The following is a 19,371-nucleotide window of genomic DNA, read 5'->3' as shown; positions in this document are numbered from 1 at the left end:
TTACCGGCGATAGAGGGTGATTTTTTTATACGTTAAAACCTATCAGCCCGGCGCATGCGCATTATAACTTTGTTCTGATTGGATGTTCAAATGACATGTCAAAAATTATCCGATATGGCAGCTGTGGTTTGGAGGTAAAGGTAAACAAATGTATAATATATTAGTTTTATTGTTGTGAGGACAGAAACAAAAAAGTTTATAATATTGTAGTGACTTTTAAATAGTTTTTAAAAGCAACAGGTACGTAATAATTGTTAATGTATCATGGGTATAAACCTACCTATTTGATCTGCCAAAATACATAGTATGTAATACTTTTATTTATATAATTTGATTACCATCAAAATTTCTATCAATATTCACCTAATATATTGTTTTTTTTACTCCATGTTTTGTTGTATTTTTTCAATTCTAAATCATTTCAATTCAAAATTAAAATAATTTGATCAATTTTCAAAATATCAAAATATCACAAGTTTAATCCGTTTAGTTAGTCGATCTTCGTAAATAATGACACATAGCGTTCATGGCTAAGAGGAGAAGGCGAATGAATTCCAATACCAACCGCTCTTATCAGCGCTGGTTCGAGTCCCAATAGAAACTTTCTTTTTTGTTTTTTTTTAATACATTTTATGATTGTAAGTATATTTATTATATAATTGTATTTTCAGAAAATACGTATTTAGTTAAAAAATTTTTCGACAATTAATGTTCAGACATCATTTGTGGCTTGTTTAATGTGTTTGTGTGTGTTTTATTCTTTTATTATTTTAATTTTTGGCACTGTTCTAATAAAAATGTTTGAGAAGTAGTAAGTATAAATTAGTTTAATATTTAAACAAAATATAAATAAAAAGTATATTAATTTCGTTTAAATCATATAATAGAAGTATAACTTCTTACGTGCGTACAAAGTACACACACATTCTTTTTTTATTCCGGAAATAATTTTTTTCATTTAAATTGTTTAAATTAATGTTTTCAAATTAAATAATCATAGAAAAAAAGGATAAAATGAAATTGAAGTCGTATCAAAATTTATACTTGTATTTATGAATATGATATATTATATTATATAATATAACTTGTGTCACTTACACTTAACAGCGAAGAACTTGATGTATGACGAAGATTTGACAAAACTGAATTAATGTCAGATATGTTACGATACTTAGCCATTAAGGCTGCAAAAAATTGTAACACTTTTTATGGTATCCATCAGTGGTATTCACTTGGTCCGGTAACTGTACTGTACCGGGTGTCCCAATAAGAATGGCTCTCGGCCATATCTCAGGAACCGTTTATAGTAGAGCTTTGAAATAAAAAAATTTATAACAAAAGTTGCCTCAGGAAAAGCCTGGAAATTATTTTCATAATTATGGGTCCACCGCTAGAGGGCGTAATTGAATATCAAAAATAAAAAAATCTAAATGTTACAAAATTTTCCTAATGAAGGGGCACTGGAAATCCGATTATTGTATTCTTCATCAAATTCTGCGCATATTTGATTTAACAAGTTTAACTCTACCTTTGCAAATAAGAGGTGGGGGTGAGTGGGAACCTTGGTATGAAAAAATGGCTGTAAGTCCGGTTCTGCTAAATTAAATTTTGAAAACTGGGTCTTGTTGAAGACAGATCTTTTTCTTCAATGTAAGCGTGATAATTTTGAACCATCCTAATAAGTAATAAGCCAGCTGGGAGGCGTTATTTAATTTTTTTCAGAAATCTAGTTTTCTTTGGAAAATATTAAATACAAGTATGCATTTTTAATCATACTTTATAAAACTAGATTAAATTAGCAATAGAATAGCGAAAACCGCATGTCGATACCTTTTTTATATCTCAAGATATCTCGAGAAACGTGTAAATTTTATACATAACTGTTACTATCACCGGTAAACTAAGTTAATGAAAAGTAGTGTGCTGTGGAAGAAAACAAAATAACATTTTCCAGATGTCAACGTATAAAAATATAATTAATTAAAACAACAATATAAAGAGAAACAATACTACTAAAATTAAATATAACACAGAACAAAAAGAACTACTTAGTGACGACCTAAATATTCAAATTGTTGCCCATCATACACTACTCTAGAATACATTATCCAGAGAATACTAAACGCCATTCAAAGCATATCGAGAGCAGAAATTGAGACTGCTGTTCAATCTACTCTTGAAAGAGTAAATGTTTGCAACGAAAATGATGAGCAAAAATTTGAACGTTTATGTCATCACTAAATAGTTGTTTTTATTTCTTTGTAATAGGGCTTTTCAACGCTTCTCATTTGTTTCGAGCCTCTGTCATATGCCGTATAATCCGTGTATAATATTAATATACGAGATATGAACGAGGCTCGAAACAAATGAGAAGCGTTGAAAAGACCTAATATACGTTGACAGCTGGAAAATGTTTCTTTGTTGTTTCCATAGCACACTACTTTTAATGAATTTCGTTTACCGGTGACAGTAACAGTTATGTTTTTAAGTTTCCACGTTTTGTAAGATATCTCGAGATAGAAAAAAGGTATTAACATGCGGTTTTCGCTATTCTGTTGCTAATTTTGTCTAATTTTGTAATATGGTATTAAAAATGCATGTTTGTATTTAATATTTTCCAAGGAACACTAGATTTCTGAAAAAAATTAAATAACGCCTTCTAGCTGGCATATTACTCAGTAAGTTGGTTCGAAATCATAACTTTTACATTGACGAAAAAGATCTGTCTTCAACAAGACCAAGTTTGCAAAATTTGATTAAGCAGAACTGGACTCACAGCCAGTTTTTCATAACAAGGTTCCCACTCACCCCCACCTCTTATTTCCAAAGGTAGACCTAAACTTGTCAAATCAAATATGCGTAGAATTTTATGAAGAATACGACGATCGGATTTCCAGTGCCCCTTCATTAGGAAAATTTTGTAAAATTTAGATTTTTTAATTTTTGATATTCAATTACGCCCTCTAGCAGTGGTCCCACAATTATGAAAATAATTTCCAGGCTTTTCCTGAGGCAATTTTTGTTATAAAACTTTTTATTTCAAAGCTCTACTATAAACGGTTCCTTAGATATGGCCGAGAGCCATTCTTATTGGGACACCCGGTACATACATTATTATATTTTAAATTGTATTTAATACGCGCACTCATAACGTCTTTACACTTTAACAGTTTTTCATCCGCAAAAGTTATTACATTCTCGTTTTTTTCCTTGCAAAACACACATTGTATTTTATTTGCCATTATATCGTATCACAATTACTTTTCACTAAATAGAAACTCGACAAGAATCGTTAACAAACTGTGAATTCATTGTGACTGACCCATCTTAATAACATGTGCGGACAACATTCACCCCTGAAATTGTTGTATCTTTTGTTTGTCTAGTTTCTTAACCCAACCAGCGATCGTTTTGCTGAAAATACACATTATTTTTATGATTTTAAATCCATCTGGCTGGTGAATGCAACCGAATTAATGCCTGGCAAATTAATTTTGCATTTATTTATGGGTAAATAATATAATATTAAAATTTCTAATATAATAATTAAAATACTAAAATGATTTAAATTTTTCAATTATTATTTATAAAAAATAGCGTCTGGCGCATATTTAGCAACCACAGAAATGCCTGGCAATTATAATTCCATATTTCTAATAATGTTTAAAAATTAAAATAATTTTAAATTCGATATATTTACCTGTACAGGTGCGCTGCGCAGTAATGAACGCAACCTGTCTCAGTAGCCAGATGGCCGGTAAAGTGTTCAAGGAAGCATAGGGAATAATATATTAAAAAACCAAGTGTCTTAAAATCACTGTTTTCTCGACGTTGCTAGCTCTTGGTCCATAACTACAGCAAATTGCTCTTTATCTTGAGCGGTTTTTAGTATCGAATATGTCTCCATGCCTGTCCAGTCTCTTACGTTCTTCAGCCAGGAGATTTTCTGCTTCCTGGACCTCTTCTTCCCTTCACTTTCCCTTCCATTATGAGTCGTAAAAAGTTTATCTTTCTCCTCTGTAAATATGTCCTAGATAACTCTTTTTCTGTTTTTTACAATATTTAGGAGTTCTCTCTCAGCACCTTGTTGTTGGTCACATGCTCAGTGTTCTGTCCAAGAGGTCTTCAGCATCCTTTGAAAAACCCACATCTCAAAAGCTCCTATACCTCATACTTGTACAGTAGACTCCCGTAAGTTCGGCGTCGGTTAGTTTGGTCTCTGCTTAGTCCGGCCAGCTCTCTGCCCGTAGAGGCCACCAATTTTTTTGCAAGATTTTAAAAAATCATTGATGACCCAAACTTGAGCCCAGAGCAAATAAACAACGTCGACCAAACTGTGTTAAATTTTAAACTTCTAGCCAGAAAAACCTTTGCCACCCTGCAAGAAACATCTGCTGTAGGGTTTAAAGTCAGCAAAAAAGATGATAACGGTTGCCTTGTGTTCAAATGATTCGGGGATCCACAATGACCCCTATTTGTCATTGGCACAGCAGCAAAACCGAGAGCGTTTATGAATATAAACGTGGAAACTCTCCCAGTGTATTATCGGTCCCAGAAATAAGCATGGATGAGAGAATAGTTCGTTTATGAATTTGTTCCCAAAATGAAAAAACATTTGACAAAATTAAAACTTCTGCTTCCTACAACGTGCGTACTCACCAGGAAGATATTCAGTGTGACAATGAAAAATAAATTAAACTGCTGTTCCCAGTCTTCAACAGCAGATGGACCAAGGGGCCATTGAGTGCTTCAAGAGGAAGTATCCCAAGAGGAAGTTTGGCCAAATATAGAAGATAATATTGACCAAGCAAACACAACAGCAGATGAGCCAAACAACATTCTTGTTAGCGAACCTGATGAAAATGCAGCTTTATTTCACGACCTTCAGCAACTACCGAACTGTGGTCCCATTGTTGAAGAAGATGTTCTGGAGTGGATCAACTTTGAAAAGCAGCTATACAACGAGGTTTTGAACGACAACGAAATCTCCGAGTGTGTCATTTGCCAATAAAATGAGAAGGATATCGACGCAGATGCTGCTTAGATAGAAGAGGAAGATAAAAAAAAATAAAATAAGCCACGGTGGAGGCAAAGCAGCTTTGCAACTGGCAGCTACCTATATCGAACAGGAAAAAGAGGCAACTGCCATCGATGTAATGTTTATTAAAAAGTGGCATGACTTTGCACATAAAAAATCATTAGCAAAAAAATAGAAGATTTTTTTTAAGTGTTTACGAAGCCAACCACCATTTTTAAATTTTATCAATCCTACTTACAGTTCTGTAACTATTATTTTCTAGTGTTTTGTAACCTTCTGTCTTGTCATATGTGTTAAATATGTGTCGATCCCTCTGTGTTGTATTCTACATAGAGAGAGAGAGACATACTTTATTGATACAATGTACCAAAAGGCCATCGACCGAAGTCTTTCAGCCAATTTACACTATTAATATACATTAATACAGTATATGTTTTTTGTTAATATTAATACAATACAATAATTAAAAAAAATATATTTGTATGTGGCGGTAATCACAATATCACTGACAATTAGTTACAATATACAGATGATGATTTAAATACGAGTTGTTTATTGTCTTGATGTGTAGCAGATTTCTTCAAAAAGAGTTCTTCCTGGATATCTACGGGCACTGTCCTCTGGTATCTTCACAATGTGGAGCTCAATCAAATTTTTGATATTGTCATTAATAAAGAGATATTTAAACAGCGTATTGAGTCTCTCATTAATAGGTTCAATTCCAGTTTTCTCGTACAACATTCTGTTGGATGGATTATGAAGTGGACTATCATGATGATGCATTCTAGTAATTTGTCGAAGGCTAGTTGTTTCAGCCACTTTTATATTATTTTTTGCACTATTTATTCTACATAATTTGCAAGTTTTTTGTGTTTGCTAGATCCTTACAAACAATAAATGGGCATTTTTTATGTAGGCATCGGTTAGTTCGGCCACTTTTAAGTTCGGCCTAGGGTCCAGTCCCGAGGTGGCCGAACTTACAGGAGTCTACTGTAATTCTAAAAGTCCATGTTTCCACTCCGTATAGCAATATGGAATAAATTAATGTTTTTACAAATTGGTATCGGATATCCAACAATAAGGTAGAGTTTATTAGGAATTTTTTCATTCTTTGAAAAGCGGACCTAGAATACTTTATACAAGCATGTATTTCGACCTCGTGGTCAAGATCGTTTGTTATCCAGCAACCAAGGTACTGGAATCTTTGTACTGGTTCTATCTGTTTGTTATAGATACTAATATTACTGTCGGCATTTAGTGAACATATAACAGCCATTACTTTTGTTTTATTTGTGTTTATATTCAGCCCCAAGCTATCTCCCTTTCTGGTTATGACATTCAAAAGTCGTTGTGTCCGTAAGAATAAAGGTGTAGTTATTCTCGTGCAAACGCATTTTTGTAGTCGATAAAACAGAGAAACACGTCTTTTCGCTGATCTCTAAGTAAGACCACATCTAAGCATCTTCTTCTAGTGCCAATTCCACTAATGAAGCTTTGCTATACGCACTGCAAATTTGTTTATATCATCTGCTTTTGTTAAAAGCGTCTGTGTGTTTAACCTGGTCCAGTTGCGAATGTTTTTCAACCAGGATGTTTGTGGTCTGCCAGGACCCCTTATTCCTTCAATTTTACCCTTTTTAATCATCTGTAACAACTCATACGTATGTGCTCCAAATATGCTGTCTTTCGCCTTTTAATGGTGATCAAAAGTTCTCTGTCTCTTCCCATTCTGTGCAACAACATTTCTTTCAAATATGATCGGTCCATGATATTTTCAAAATTCTCATAAAAAGCCACATTTCAAAAGCTTCCAGCTTTCTCATTAAGTCAACATTAATAGTCCAGGCTTCGACACCATAAAGAAAAATAGAGTGGAAATAACATTTTACCATCTGATATCAGATTTGCAGAGTCTTTGGTTACTCAGAAATTTCCTCATCTTCAAAAATACTGCTCTTGATTGCTCTATTCTTGATTGAATTTGATTTGGGATTTAGATCTTTAATATTTCGGGCTCATCTCCATACATGAATAGAGTTTTTATATCTCTGAAAAAAATACACAAATTATGTTTAAAATTAACTCTTCCTAGCTTATATATTTTGTAACTAATAAGTAGAGAGCGGAATATATGCAAAGTGCATATAGATGCATATATTGCATATTTTCAGACAACAAACACAACATTGCCTATTTAAGCTAAACACGATTTATTTTGCATATTTTAAAAATAAATTATATAAAAGTTTAAAATTTTCCTCTCTTAGTTGGAATTTTATAACTTCGATATGAACGAGCTCGTTATTTATCTATCTATCGCTCATCTGGACTTTCCCATTACTACCTGAATTTAACAATTATGGGTGTTCCCAGAAAAATATTATTTTATTAGCGTAGCAAGTCGTAGGTACCTACCTGCTTTTAAGGGTCTAATAATTATTTTGTCAGTTTCCGGCCAACATTTGTTTAAAGTAAACGTTGTATCGTATTTAGTGTTTTTGAAGTGATTGGTATATATTAAATTTAAATATGTCTACCATTCAAAAAAGTGCTTGGATAAAGTGTTTTCCCGAGTTAAAGCTAAGTAGAGACAAAGTATTTTGCAAGGCCTGTTCCAAAATCGTAAGTTACATTCATTTTCACAGTTCATTTTTTAAATGAGGAACTGACAAACAAAAGCATCATGTCCCACAAAAGAAATTTTTCTGGAAAGAGTGTTTTTATTCGACAAATTCGCTTTTACTTCTATAAAGACGGACATAGAGAGAAGCGTCAAAATACAAAAATCCATCAAATTGTAGACAATTCCGCTTTTGTTCTTCAGCTTAAGTAACATACTTTGTTCTTTAAGTAACGTACAAATTGCTAAAGAACTTATGTTCATAAAAGTTAATTTTAGTTTTTTACCAGATCTAATAAAGTCATTAGAATAAAGGAATTTACAATTAAGTGATTCGGTTAATCTTGTTAACACTTTTTCTGCTCATTGTCAAAAAATTCCCGGAAATACAGGGATTACAATTAGAAATAAATTAAAAAATGTTTTAGAAAAAATGAGGGCTTCGATTGTTCGAGGAAAGTTGTAGGTATTTTTGAAGGCAACTTTTCTGAAGATCTTACGACTTAATATATTGTTTTATTTTTGAGTATTTTTAATATGCATTTGCATATTTAGACAAATTTAGAAAAAATGCCTGCATATTTGTAGTAAAAGTAATGCATATATATGCGCATATTTTGGTAATGTTGTGTTGCATATATTCCGCTCTCTACTAATAAGGTATATAATATATAATGTTTGCTATATAATGCTGTAACTAATAAGGTAGGTAATGCTAAAGTATATAATGTTTTGCTAATCCTATGCTACTGGTAATGACATTATGGAGCAGAGACACTGACTAACCAAAGCAACAGTGTTGAAAATGAGGGTTGCTCAAAGGCGTATGGAAAAATCCATGCTGGGAGTAACCCTATGGGATAAAATAAGACATGAAGATCTCAGACAAAGAACCGGTATCACAGATGTTATAGAATGTGTCACCAAGCTCAAATGAAACTGGGCAGGACATGTCGCTAGGCTGAAGGATTCAAGATGGACACGAAAGCTAATTAAATGGAGACCAATAAAAGATAAACGCAGTAGAGGAAGACCACCTACACAATGGACAGATTATATCAGGTGGATTAGTAAAAACTGGCAACAATCAGTACAAAACCGTGAAGTGTGAAAACCATTGGGGGAGACCTATGACCAGCAGTTGACGTAAATTGGTTGGATGATGATGATGATGATGATAATGATGAAGCTATAAAAAAAAACATGAGCAAAAGTTCCTTAAGAACGCTGATCTACATCCACGTAACACATGCCTAAAGTATAACATACTAACATACATCATCCTTTTTCCTGCTTGGGAGGCACACAGCATGCTCTTAGCTACATTGGGGTCAAGTGTTTAACAAGTTCAGTGACACACAATGCACCTTAGCACTATTAAATGCTTTGAACAAAATCTAAAAGCATTTCTAGTTAGAGTATTGAAAATTTTTTAAATTTTCTAGGGTATAAGTTTTTTTTTCTCTGATTCTGGCCTTGGTTAACTAGAACCTTTAGCCACGTAATTGTATAACTTATCACTAACTCAGGTGTAATGTGTAGTGTGTGTGTTAAGTAAGTGTCTTGTTACTTTGCAAAGTCGACGTCATTGTCTTTCCAAAGAGACTCTAATTGTATCCGAACGTCTGTGGTCCCTCCGGTGAGTACCGATCCCACAAGGATAGAAACTATTTTCATTCATTAATTTATAATAAATGAAAAAATTCCTGACCCTGGTGAGATTCGAACTCACTACCATTCGGAACTTTCGATCCAAAGGTTAGGCGCTCTTACCACTGAGCCACAGAGGGGGTTAAGTTGCTGGCCTGTAAAACTAGCATTTATTTATTTATTTATTAGTAAGCATAGGCGCCCTTAGTTTTTTAAATTACAATTGAGGGGACCAGAAGCTAAGAGGTACAAGTGATAAAATGGTTTAATTGAGAAAAACAAAGTCAAAGTTAAATTTACATAGTAAATTCTACAGCAGATTAATCACTTATAAACTTATTTAGAATTAATTTGATAATTTTTATTTATCTAATTTAAAAGCTTTTTTAAAGTTAGTATTTATTTTCATTCAAAATATTTGAAATTTAAAAAAAAAATGTCCGCATTTGTACCCCTATGGCTCAAATGTTGCACTTGTTTCTCTTTGCCACTTAAGTACCTTACGAATTTCTTAAATTCTTAAACTAAAAAGAAAAATTACGTAAAAATTAAACATTTTTCTTTATGAAAACTTACTTGGTGCATTTTGTGTTATAATTTCACTTATTTTGAATATTTTTTTAAGGGCTTGATTTGAAAAGATACTAAACAAATCACCAACAATAATATCCAACACCTTACTGGCAAAGGGATACAAGTGAAGTTAAACCTGTTTGCCGCAAACTGTTTTTAAATATTTCGTAAGTAGTCAAACTAGAACCTACGATATGTCGCCACCAGGAGTTTAATTCGCCTGTATGTCTTTCCCACTAAATTTTTAATACTATCTAATATTATTTTGTGCACTTAACTCAGTTTACAATATTTTGTGTCACTTGTACCCCTTAGCATCTAATCCCCTCAATTTTGTATACCACTAGCAGACAAAAAGATCATTTTGGCGCCTCCCAAACAGGGGCAATGCATCCCTTGCAGGCCCGTTACTGCCTGCCCTTTGAATGTCAAATATGTACAGATGAATGTATGTACATATACATGTGAATAACATTAAATATTATTTTTTGACTAGTCAGATAAATTTATGTAATGTTGTATTTGTATGAATTTCTGAAAGAATAAATTCTTCTTCTTCTTCTTCAGGGTAACTTGGAACAAATTGCAGAAACTACACCTAGTCCTCTAGAAACTATATATTCACTGCCTGAATTACCAGAATCGAATGTGAATGGTCTTTTAACTCCTCTACAATCAAGAACTGAAATCGGTAAGCCAGCTTCTACAGAAAGTTTATCTAGTGCCGAAGAAACGACAAATACGAATACCTTAACAAAACGAGTAAGTTCAGCCTCGAAGCAGCTAGCTGATGACATAAGCCAACTTGTTCAAGAAAGAAAGAGAGCTGTTATCGAAGGAACTAGACAAAGTGTTAGAAGAATTGCTAGAAGATTTAGTTCGAGTTCGCAAAGTGAAAGTGCTTCGGAAGAAGTACCGCCGCCTGAAAAAGGCGAAGAAGACAGTATTAGTTTATTTAGTGCTATAACTTTTAGTTCGCCTCTATCTGCTACGGAAAATATTTATAATAATGTAGAAAGTGACCATAGTTCGGTTTCTTCGGATGAAAACTCTATTACTCTACCTCCCCCAAGTCATCCTCCTCCTCCTCCCCCAGATGAATCGTTATATGATGCACCTTTGTCAATTGCTTCTAGCAGTAATTCTGGGAATTCTATCAATTTAAAATCTAAAACAGAAAATTACGAAAGTATTTTTCCACGTCACTCTTACAGTGGTGAACCAAGTTTTAATAATGCAGACAAATCAAGTTTTTTGTGCAGATCGGAATCTTGGAAACTCTACGACAGTGTCAGTAGAGACAATGGATATACCACCTGTGCTGACCAGTTGGAGAAATCGTTAAAAGAACTTGAAAAGAAAATAGATAATCTTGATATCAACTTGAATGTTAGTAAACCTGAAAGACCTCCCAGTCTGAAACCCAGTGTGTATGAAAACCATCAAATTTTATCTCCAATTCCCCCTCAACGACCTGAAAACCATCAAATTTTATCTCCAGTTCCTCCTCAAAGGCCTCCACGTGCTTCAAAAAGTGTCATAGTTCAGTTTGATCCCATTATGAGACAGGATAGTCTAACAGGTAAGATTTGCTTATTTTTTTATGTATTTTTTAAAAATTTTATCCATAAATTGTTAGGTAACACGTTTGGTGCCCATCTTGAACAAGCGGCACTTGGCTGGTACCACATACTTAAATCGTTACAGTACCGTTACACAGTACCACTGACACTACTTATCCATCATCAGTAACTTTACCTTTGATAAAACCTTCGTGACGCTACTCGTGCGTCATGGGCACCGGACGTGTTAAAAGTAAAAATATAAAAGATATCATAAATGAATTTCATTTCTGATGAAATGCTTGCCACTCTTACTTATAGTTCTCTGATTCATGTATTGCAGTTAATCACTCCGCATTCTTGTTGTCCATTGTAAAAGTGTGTTATATGACTAGGCTTTCTTTACAATTTTCTTTCAATATTTCGATTTGTGCATCGTTCCCTCCAGTTTCTCACTTTCAGGATTTTGATATATTTCATGACCTGGTTCTCTTACATCTCTCTGGGTCTTTTTGTTTCTGGCTTCCATCTGTGACTTTCTTAATACATTGTTTTTCCTTATCTCCATTTTTGTCCCAGCCATCTTAGTCTCTTATTTCATGGTTCATTCTTCTTCTCATTTGTCTTTGTCATTCTTATTAGACCCATAATGACAATACCTCCTATCTACTGTAACATGAGTTTAGCAGGAGAGACGAAAGACCTTTTTCCACCTACCTCTACCGAAAGTATACTTTTCCGGACCTGATTGTAGGGAGCAAAGTTGTACTTTTCCTCCCTAGGGAGGAAAATATTTTTCCTCCCTAGGGAGGAAAAGTAAAAGTGACGTCATGGTGTTTCATTCATGAAATATAACTTATTGACGCCCTGTACAATATCTATTTTCTATTACGTAAGTATCTATACATTTTAACGTTTATTTAAAAACACTCTGTATTTTGCAGAATGGTAAAAAACAGTAAATTGTTATTCTGATTTAACAATGTTTACATTAACAATTTGACTTATATTTGACAGTTGACAGTTATATTGTACCTACTTGTTAGTTTTAGTTCTAATAAATTTTGTTGGTTACTTTCATAAATAAATTAAGTAAAAATGAAAAAATGACTTGTTATTTGAGAAAGGTGGAAAAACCATATGTATAACATGGGAGTAAAGTGCATTTTCTGGACAAATTACAAAAGAATAGAACAACCCTTCACCTCGTGGGAGGACTTCCTGCAACTGGAGCCCCCAATGACGCCGGCGATGCAGCGATAACCGCAACATAGACACCTATTGAACAACCGACACCTGTAGGCCTGGTGCCACGAACATCTACAAGCCCCAGAGCCCGTCGCAGAATCAACAGCAAGACACCAAGAACCCGCAGACAGATACCAAGTGCCATCGATAAGTATAATCTCTGATCTGTAAAGTTTCGGCAAGGTCTTGTAAATTATTTTTTAATACATTAATTATGTCTTTTATGAAAAATAAACATGATTAGTTAAATATTGTTGTTTTGTTTGCCCCATTCTGCATTTTCATTGTTCATGTTTTTGATTAGGACAAGGTGGACTCACAACTTGGGAGATTGAGCTAGTCTAGGGTAGACGATAGCTATCATAGTTGATTGAAATATTATTCTCGAATATTATTTCAATTATCTGGGGTAGTTTATCGCCTCACTTTTGGCGACCCACTTTTTTCCGCCCTCCGCTACGCGTCGGGCAGTAAACTTAATTCTCGGGAGGAAAAGTAGCACTTTCCTCCCTTGTTATACAAATAGCTATTTTAGGGTCACCTCCCGTTTTCATATGATACTTTTTAACTTGTCTTGTAGTAAACTAATTATTAATTTACTACAGCACACGTCAAAAAATATCATATGAAATAGGAGGTGACCCTAAAAAAGGTATAAGATATATATTTTTGTACTAATTTAATATACCTTTAGTTGCAAGCAACAAAGGAATACTTTCCTAGGTAAGTTTTTGCGCTACAGCTAGAATCTATAAAAATATACAAAGATAAGGTGTAAAGCTTCATTTTTGTATATTCTTTGCACATTATTTGACACTATCGACTATCGCGTACATTGATTTAGTAGAACACACCTAGTCATTTATAAACTATTGAATTTCAATATGAAGTTCAACCACGATATTATCCCTTATGTCTTTTGTGTACTGAAAATGTCATATCGTATAAGCAAAAAAAATAAAGATGGAGTTGAACCAGGTTTGTTTTTCTGAAAGTCGAAATTTCCGCAACTTTTCCAAGATAAAATTTTTCGTTTTCATGTCCTACTATTATGCCTTTTTTGTAGGTTCCTTATCATGAAAACTAACAAACTTTCAAGCGACATGAACAAGAAAATCTGACCTATTAACATTATATGTTTAGGTCATAATTAATTAACACCGTTAGGGCACCAGTAGCCCTTATACCAAATTTTTTAAAAATAGAATCAATACTCCTCTATTTATTCATAAAATGGCATAAGGGAGAAAATTGTCACAGCATATACAATTTAAAAAAAAAATCAATTTTCACATAGATTTCCCTAAAAATCACATCTTTTTCGGTACTCGCAGAGAGATAATGGGATAACATATTGACTGAACTTGTATTGAAAACTGCGTAAGTACAAATTATATGGTTGGGTTTATTGGGCATTTAGTCCTGTCGCCAGTAGGGGTACAACGGCCTCATTAAGTAATTCAGATGGACTTACCCAAGTTTTCTTTATGTATTTTGACCCGTAGAACACGAATTTTTTGGCTAACAGTCGATCCGGATGTCGATAAGATTCTTATAAACAAAGAACTTGAGGAATCACATAACAGCGATTTTTCGCAAAACAAAACATTTTTTTGTATGTTTTGGGTCATTCTAAACAAAAAATGTTTTTACAAGTTTTTTCGTAGGATGCATAGTTTTTGACATAAACGCGGTTGAACTTTCAAAAAATCGAAAAATTGCAATTTTTCAACCCGAAACAACTTTTGATTGAAAAATAAAATAGCAATTCTGCTTACCGCATTTGAAAGTTCAAGTCAAATTCTATCGGTATTGATTATTTTCATTGCTAAAAATTAATTTTTTTATTGTTAAACAAAGCTATCAACACATAGTGATTGAATGATGTTTTCAATGCATTTCTAATTTGAAATCGAATGAGTAGGCGCACATACAGAGTTTCTACGTATATTACGTACATTAAAACGCATGCATTGGGCACAGGAAACACTGTGTGTTTATAGCTTTGTTTAACAAATAAAAACTTAATTTTTAGCAATGCAAATAATCAAATCCGATAGAATTTGACTTGAACTTTCAAATGCAGTAAGCAGAATTGCTATTTTATTTTTTAATCAAAAGTTATTCCGGTTCAAAAATTGCACTTTTTCGATTTTTTGAAAGTTCAACCGCGTTTATCTCGAAAACTATGCATCCTACGAAAAAACATGTAAAAACATTGTTTGCTTAGAATGACCCAAAAAATACAAAAAAAATGTTTTGTTTTGCGAAAAATCGCTGTTATGTAATTCCTCAAGTTCTTTGTTTATAACAATCTTATCGACTGTTACCCAAAAAATTCGTGTTCTACGGGTCAAAATACATTAAAAAAACTTGAATAAGTCCATCTGAATTAAGGAGACCCTGGCGACAGGACTAATTTTTATACTTAAAAAAATTTTTGAGTAGAGCATTGCTTGAACCGTGAACTTACTAAACTAGAAGTGAATCCGAATGAGCATCAATTCATCAACTTATCAACATACAATGTTAAATATAAGCACATATCAGATTGCTTTGTGGATTTCATTATTAATAAAACAACATAATAATCTAAACTATAGAGAACTATAAATAAAAAATTATCTTAAAGATTAGAATGTCATCGTTAGACATTTACTATATTGATTGTATTAGATTAGATGAGAATTAAGTACATCTCCAAAAATGTCTTCAAGTCCTGTATAATATACTATATCTCATACTATTGCAATGTTAAAATGGCAAGCCAAGAATGGTTCCGAAAGTATCCAACCTCAGAAACGAAACAGAAAAAGAAGGTTAGTGCCATTTTGGGCGTACCTGCTATTTTTCCGAAACCCAAAAGGAGCGGGAGTGTCGGTGAAGCTTTTAGAAATAAGTAGCTGTATGAATCTCCGAAATTTACATTCATTTGTGGTGTTCGTTTTAAACAGTGTAAACGTGTGTATTAAGGCACATTTTAAAAATGCATTTATAGTGTAATTTTATTACGTAACCCATAACTCCATTAATTTGTTTATATCGCGACGTCCAAACTAAGTGTTTGGATTCAGCCATATCCTAAATTAAAGTTGGATGAAGGAAAAGTATTTTGTCAAGCTTGTCCTAAAATTGTAAGTAACTATTTTCATTTCAATACAAGGACAAGCCATTGTTTACAATATTGGGACTGTGCAAGTTCGGAAGAGCGACACCTGGTTTCATAGCTCGGCAACTTTTTTAGCACTTTTAATTATATTAGTCCTGGTTACTGGATTTGTCAAGGCCATAGCCCAAAAAAGAATAAGAAGGAAAAGTAAGATCAAGGTTATGTTATTAAAAGGTAAACATTGTACTACAAGCAAAATACCATTAACTAAATTCACTTTAATAATTGCTTATCATATCAATATTGTGGAGCAACATATAATTTTTACAATTTATAACACATCATTTGCGAAATCCCATTTTCTTCAATGACAGTAGGTATGAAATATACGTCAATTTGACAATTTCAATTGACAATATGAATTATTTAAGAAAGTTGCAAGATTTCTCCACTATTCACGCACGATCGTTTCTCGTATCCCCTCCAAGTACTTGCACACAGCGAATATACAAATACATAATTGTACATACAAACTCCTTTTAAAGGTGTGTTTGTCATAGCCTTTCAGATAGTGTATTTTTTTTGTAAATGTTAAAACGGTGCATATAGTCAATGTGGTGAGACCGCTCCCGTCTGAAAAAATTTCTGATTCGGTTTCTTTGTAAATTCCTATTAAAAAAATGCCCCCTTTAAACAAATCTGCAGGGTGCCGGGCGGAATTTTTGGGCAGAAATTGTTTAAACAATTTTTTTAAACAAATACAAAAGATCACGTTTTTTTGCTCTGAAATATATGTTTTTAGGTTTTTTGGGTCATTCTAAACAAGAAAGGTATCTTGTAATTTTTCTCAAAAATTGATTGTTTTCGAGTTATAAGCGATTTAAAATCGGAAAAATGCGAAAATTCGCATTTTTGAGGCTTAAAAACTCATATTTAAATTAGTTTTTTTGAGGCTGTCAGATATTTAATTTGAAGGTTCAGCTTCAAGATTCTGAAGAGTGATCGCGTCTAACTTTAATTTATACCGTTGTTTTTTAATTGTTAAATATGCATGTTTATCCGATTTTTTTGCCGGTGCGGCGCGCTGCATTTCAAAAATCTCCTATTTTCCTCCGAAAAATATTTTTTCTAGATTCTTTGGGATATTCTAAATAAAATAAGTTTCTTGACATTTTTCTCAAAAGTTAATAGTTTTAAAGTTATATGCGATTTAAAATCCGAAAAATGACAAAAAAACGTATGTTCGGTTTTTAAATCGCTTGTAACTTTAAAACTATTAACTTTTGAGAAAAATGCCAAGAAACTTTTTTATTTAGAATGTCACAAAGAATCTACAAAAAATACTTTTCGGAAGAAAATAGGAGATTTTTGGAATAGAGCGCGCCGCACCGGCAAAAAAATCGGATGGACATGCATATTTAACAATTAAAAAACAACGATTTAAATTAAGGTTAGACGCGATCACTCTTCAGAATCTTGAAGCTGAATGTTTAAACTTTAATTTAAGTATATGGCAACCTCAAAAGTACTAATTTAAATATGAGTTTTTAAGCCTTGAAAATGCGTATTTTTGCATTTTTCAGATTTTAAATCGCTTATAACTCGAAAACTATCAATTTTTGAGAAAATTTACAAGATACCTTTCTTGTTTAGAATGATCCAGGAAACTTAAAAATATATATTTGTAAGTACTTATACAATTAAACATTAATATACTTTTTCCGTCGACCGTCCATTTATGATCAATATTAACACCCTCAAAATCATTGATAAATGACCCCTATTAATAAATGATTTTCTATTAATGAACGATTTCATTATAGGAAACACAACATACATTGCTTGCATAAATTAATTAAACGCTCTGTGATTGGCAGTGACCTGTGGTGTAGGCAACCAAACATATACCTATTTATATTCCCACTAAAAAATTTAAAATAAGTAGCCGCTGTTAGTACTATCTGTCATTGTATGTCATTATTTACTTTATTGTTTAAAATTCTGTGTATTTGAAAAATCAAAAGATGGATATATTTTTATTTCTGAAAGTACGGTCGACGGAAAAGTTTTGTAACGAACTCGTGAATTAAAATGGCGATTAACAATCTCGAACATTAACGCGCTCGCTCCGCTCACGCGTGAGCGGAGCGAGCGCGTTAAAATATCTCAATTGTTAATCGCTTTTATTAATACACTTGTTGTAGTCCAGGGCGGATCTGTTTTGAGATGGACGTTGAGAGGTGACTCAAATTTTTTTGCAGAAATTGCTTGAAAATAAATCAAATAATAATATTTGAGTTATCCTCCCTCTCAAAAAGGTCCGGAACATTGTTTAAATAATCAAAATGTCAAGAATTGAAGGAAAAATTCGATTTTTTTCTTCGTTTTTTGATTATACTTTTAAAAGTATTCATTTCCGAGACAAGTTGTAGTGACATAAAAGTTGCGTAATTCAATTTACTACAATATAGAATTAAGTTAAAAATTTAAAAAATAGTCACCCTAGTTGCAAAATAGCAATAATTGCGAAAAAACCATACAAAAACAACTATTGGCATTTTACGTTTTTCAACCATTTATGCTACACTTAGGACCTTCATATTTTACCCATAAAAACTTTATGACACACTAAAACAATACTGTAAATTTCATTAAGATCGGTTCAATAGATTTTGCAAAATAAATTTTGCAATACAGCATTCGCAAAAAAAATTCATTTTTTCAAAATGTTACAGGACTGAAAATAAAGCAGATAGCAAGTTGAATTTTTTTTTACTTATAGAAGTGTACTGTACCTTTCATTTGCAATTTTCAAAATTAAAATTGATTAATTAGCACGGCGTCAGAAAATTTTTGAAATAAACAATAATTTGGGCGCCTACGCGCAGGACAGCGGTGTTCGATTCACACAGGTTGATTTCCACCAAAATTTCTTCCAATCTTTATCTAATATATTATTTTCTTACTCTATATTTTGTTGTATTTTAATTTTTTAATTCCACAAAAATCAAACTAATTTTATTATTGTTTGTGAAATACTGTAAACAATTGCATATGTTTAAAAATAATAAACTTTTATTATTTAAGTTAGAATATGTGAACAAAGAAAGTTTTTGCTAATGAAAGTGTTATTTCAAAGGATAGAGTATGTGTTTTTATTTTGCAATAAACAAATTTATTTATTTATATCGAAATGTCATAAAAATTAAAATGTATCAATCATTATCAAAGGTCATTGGAATGCCCAATCAGAGCAACCTATCCGCTGTCCTGCGCGTAGCACCAATAATTAATGTTTATTTAAAAAAATTCCTGACGCCGTGGTGTTAAGCGATTTTAATTTTGCAAAATTGCAAATGAAAGGTACAGTACACTTCTATATGCAAAAAAATTTTCAACTTGCTATCTGCTTTATTTTCAGTCCTGTAACATTTTGAAAAAATGAATTTTTTTTACGAAAGCTGGATTGCAAAATTTATTTTGCAAAATCTATTGAACCGATCTTAATGGAATTTACAGTATTGTTTTACTGTATCATAAAATTTTTCAGGGTGAAATATGAAGGTCCTAA

The 19,371-nt window shown here is 32.6% G+C and overlaps 1 protein-coding gene across 1 annotated transcript in view; it reads left to right on the top strand.

Moving 5' to 3' along the window:
• The window catches only part of LOC114336368 (arf-GAP with Rho-GAP domain, ANK repeat and PH domain-containing protein 2), a 142,531-nt gene that overhangs the window by 9,166 nt on the left and 113,994 nt on the right, over positions 1 to 19,371 (top strand). Inside the window, exon 2 of the mRNA XM_050657421.1 lies at positions 10,449 to 11,463. Coding sequence (XP_050513378.1) covers positions 10,449 to 11,463 — 1,015 coding nt within the window. The remainder of the gene's footprint in view (positions 1 to 10,448; positions 11,464 to 19,371) is intronic.

Source organism: Diabrotica virgifera, chromosome 8 (genome assembly GCF_917563875.1).
Source record: "Diabrotica virgifera virgifera chromosome 8, PGI_DIABVI_V3a".
Lineage (NCBI taxonomy): Eukaryota > Metazoa > Arthropoda > Insecta > Coleoptera > Chrysomelidae > Diabrotica > Diabrotica virgifera.
The sequence above is the reverse complement of the archived record's forward strand: the minus strand, read 5'-3'. Positions and strand labels throughout refer to the sequence as shown.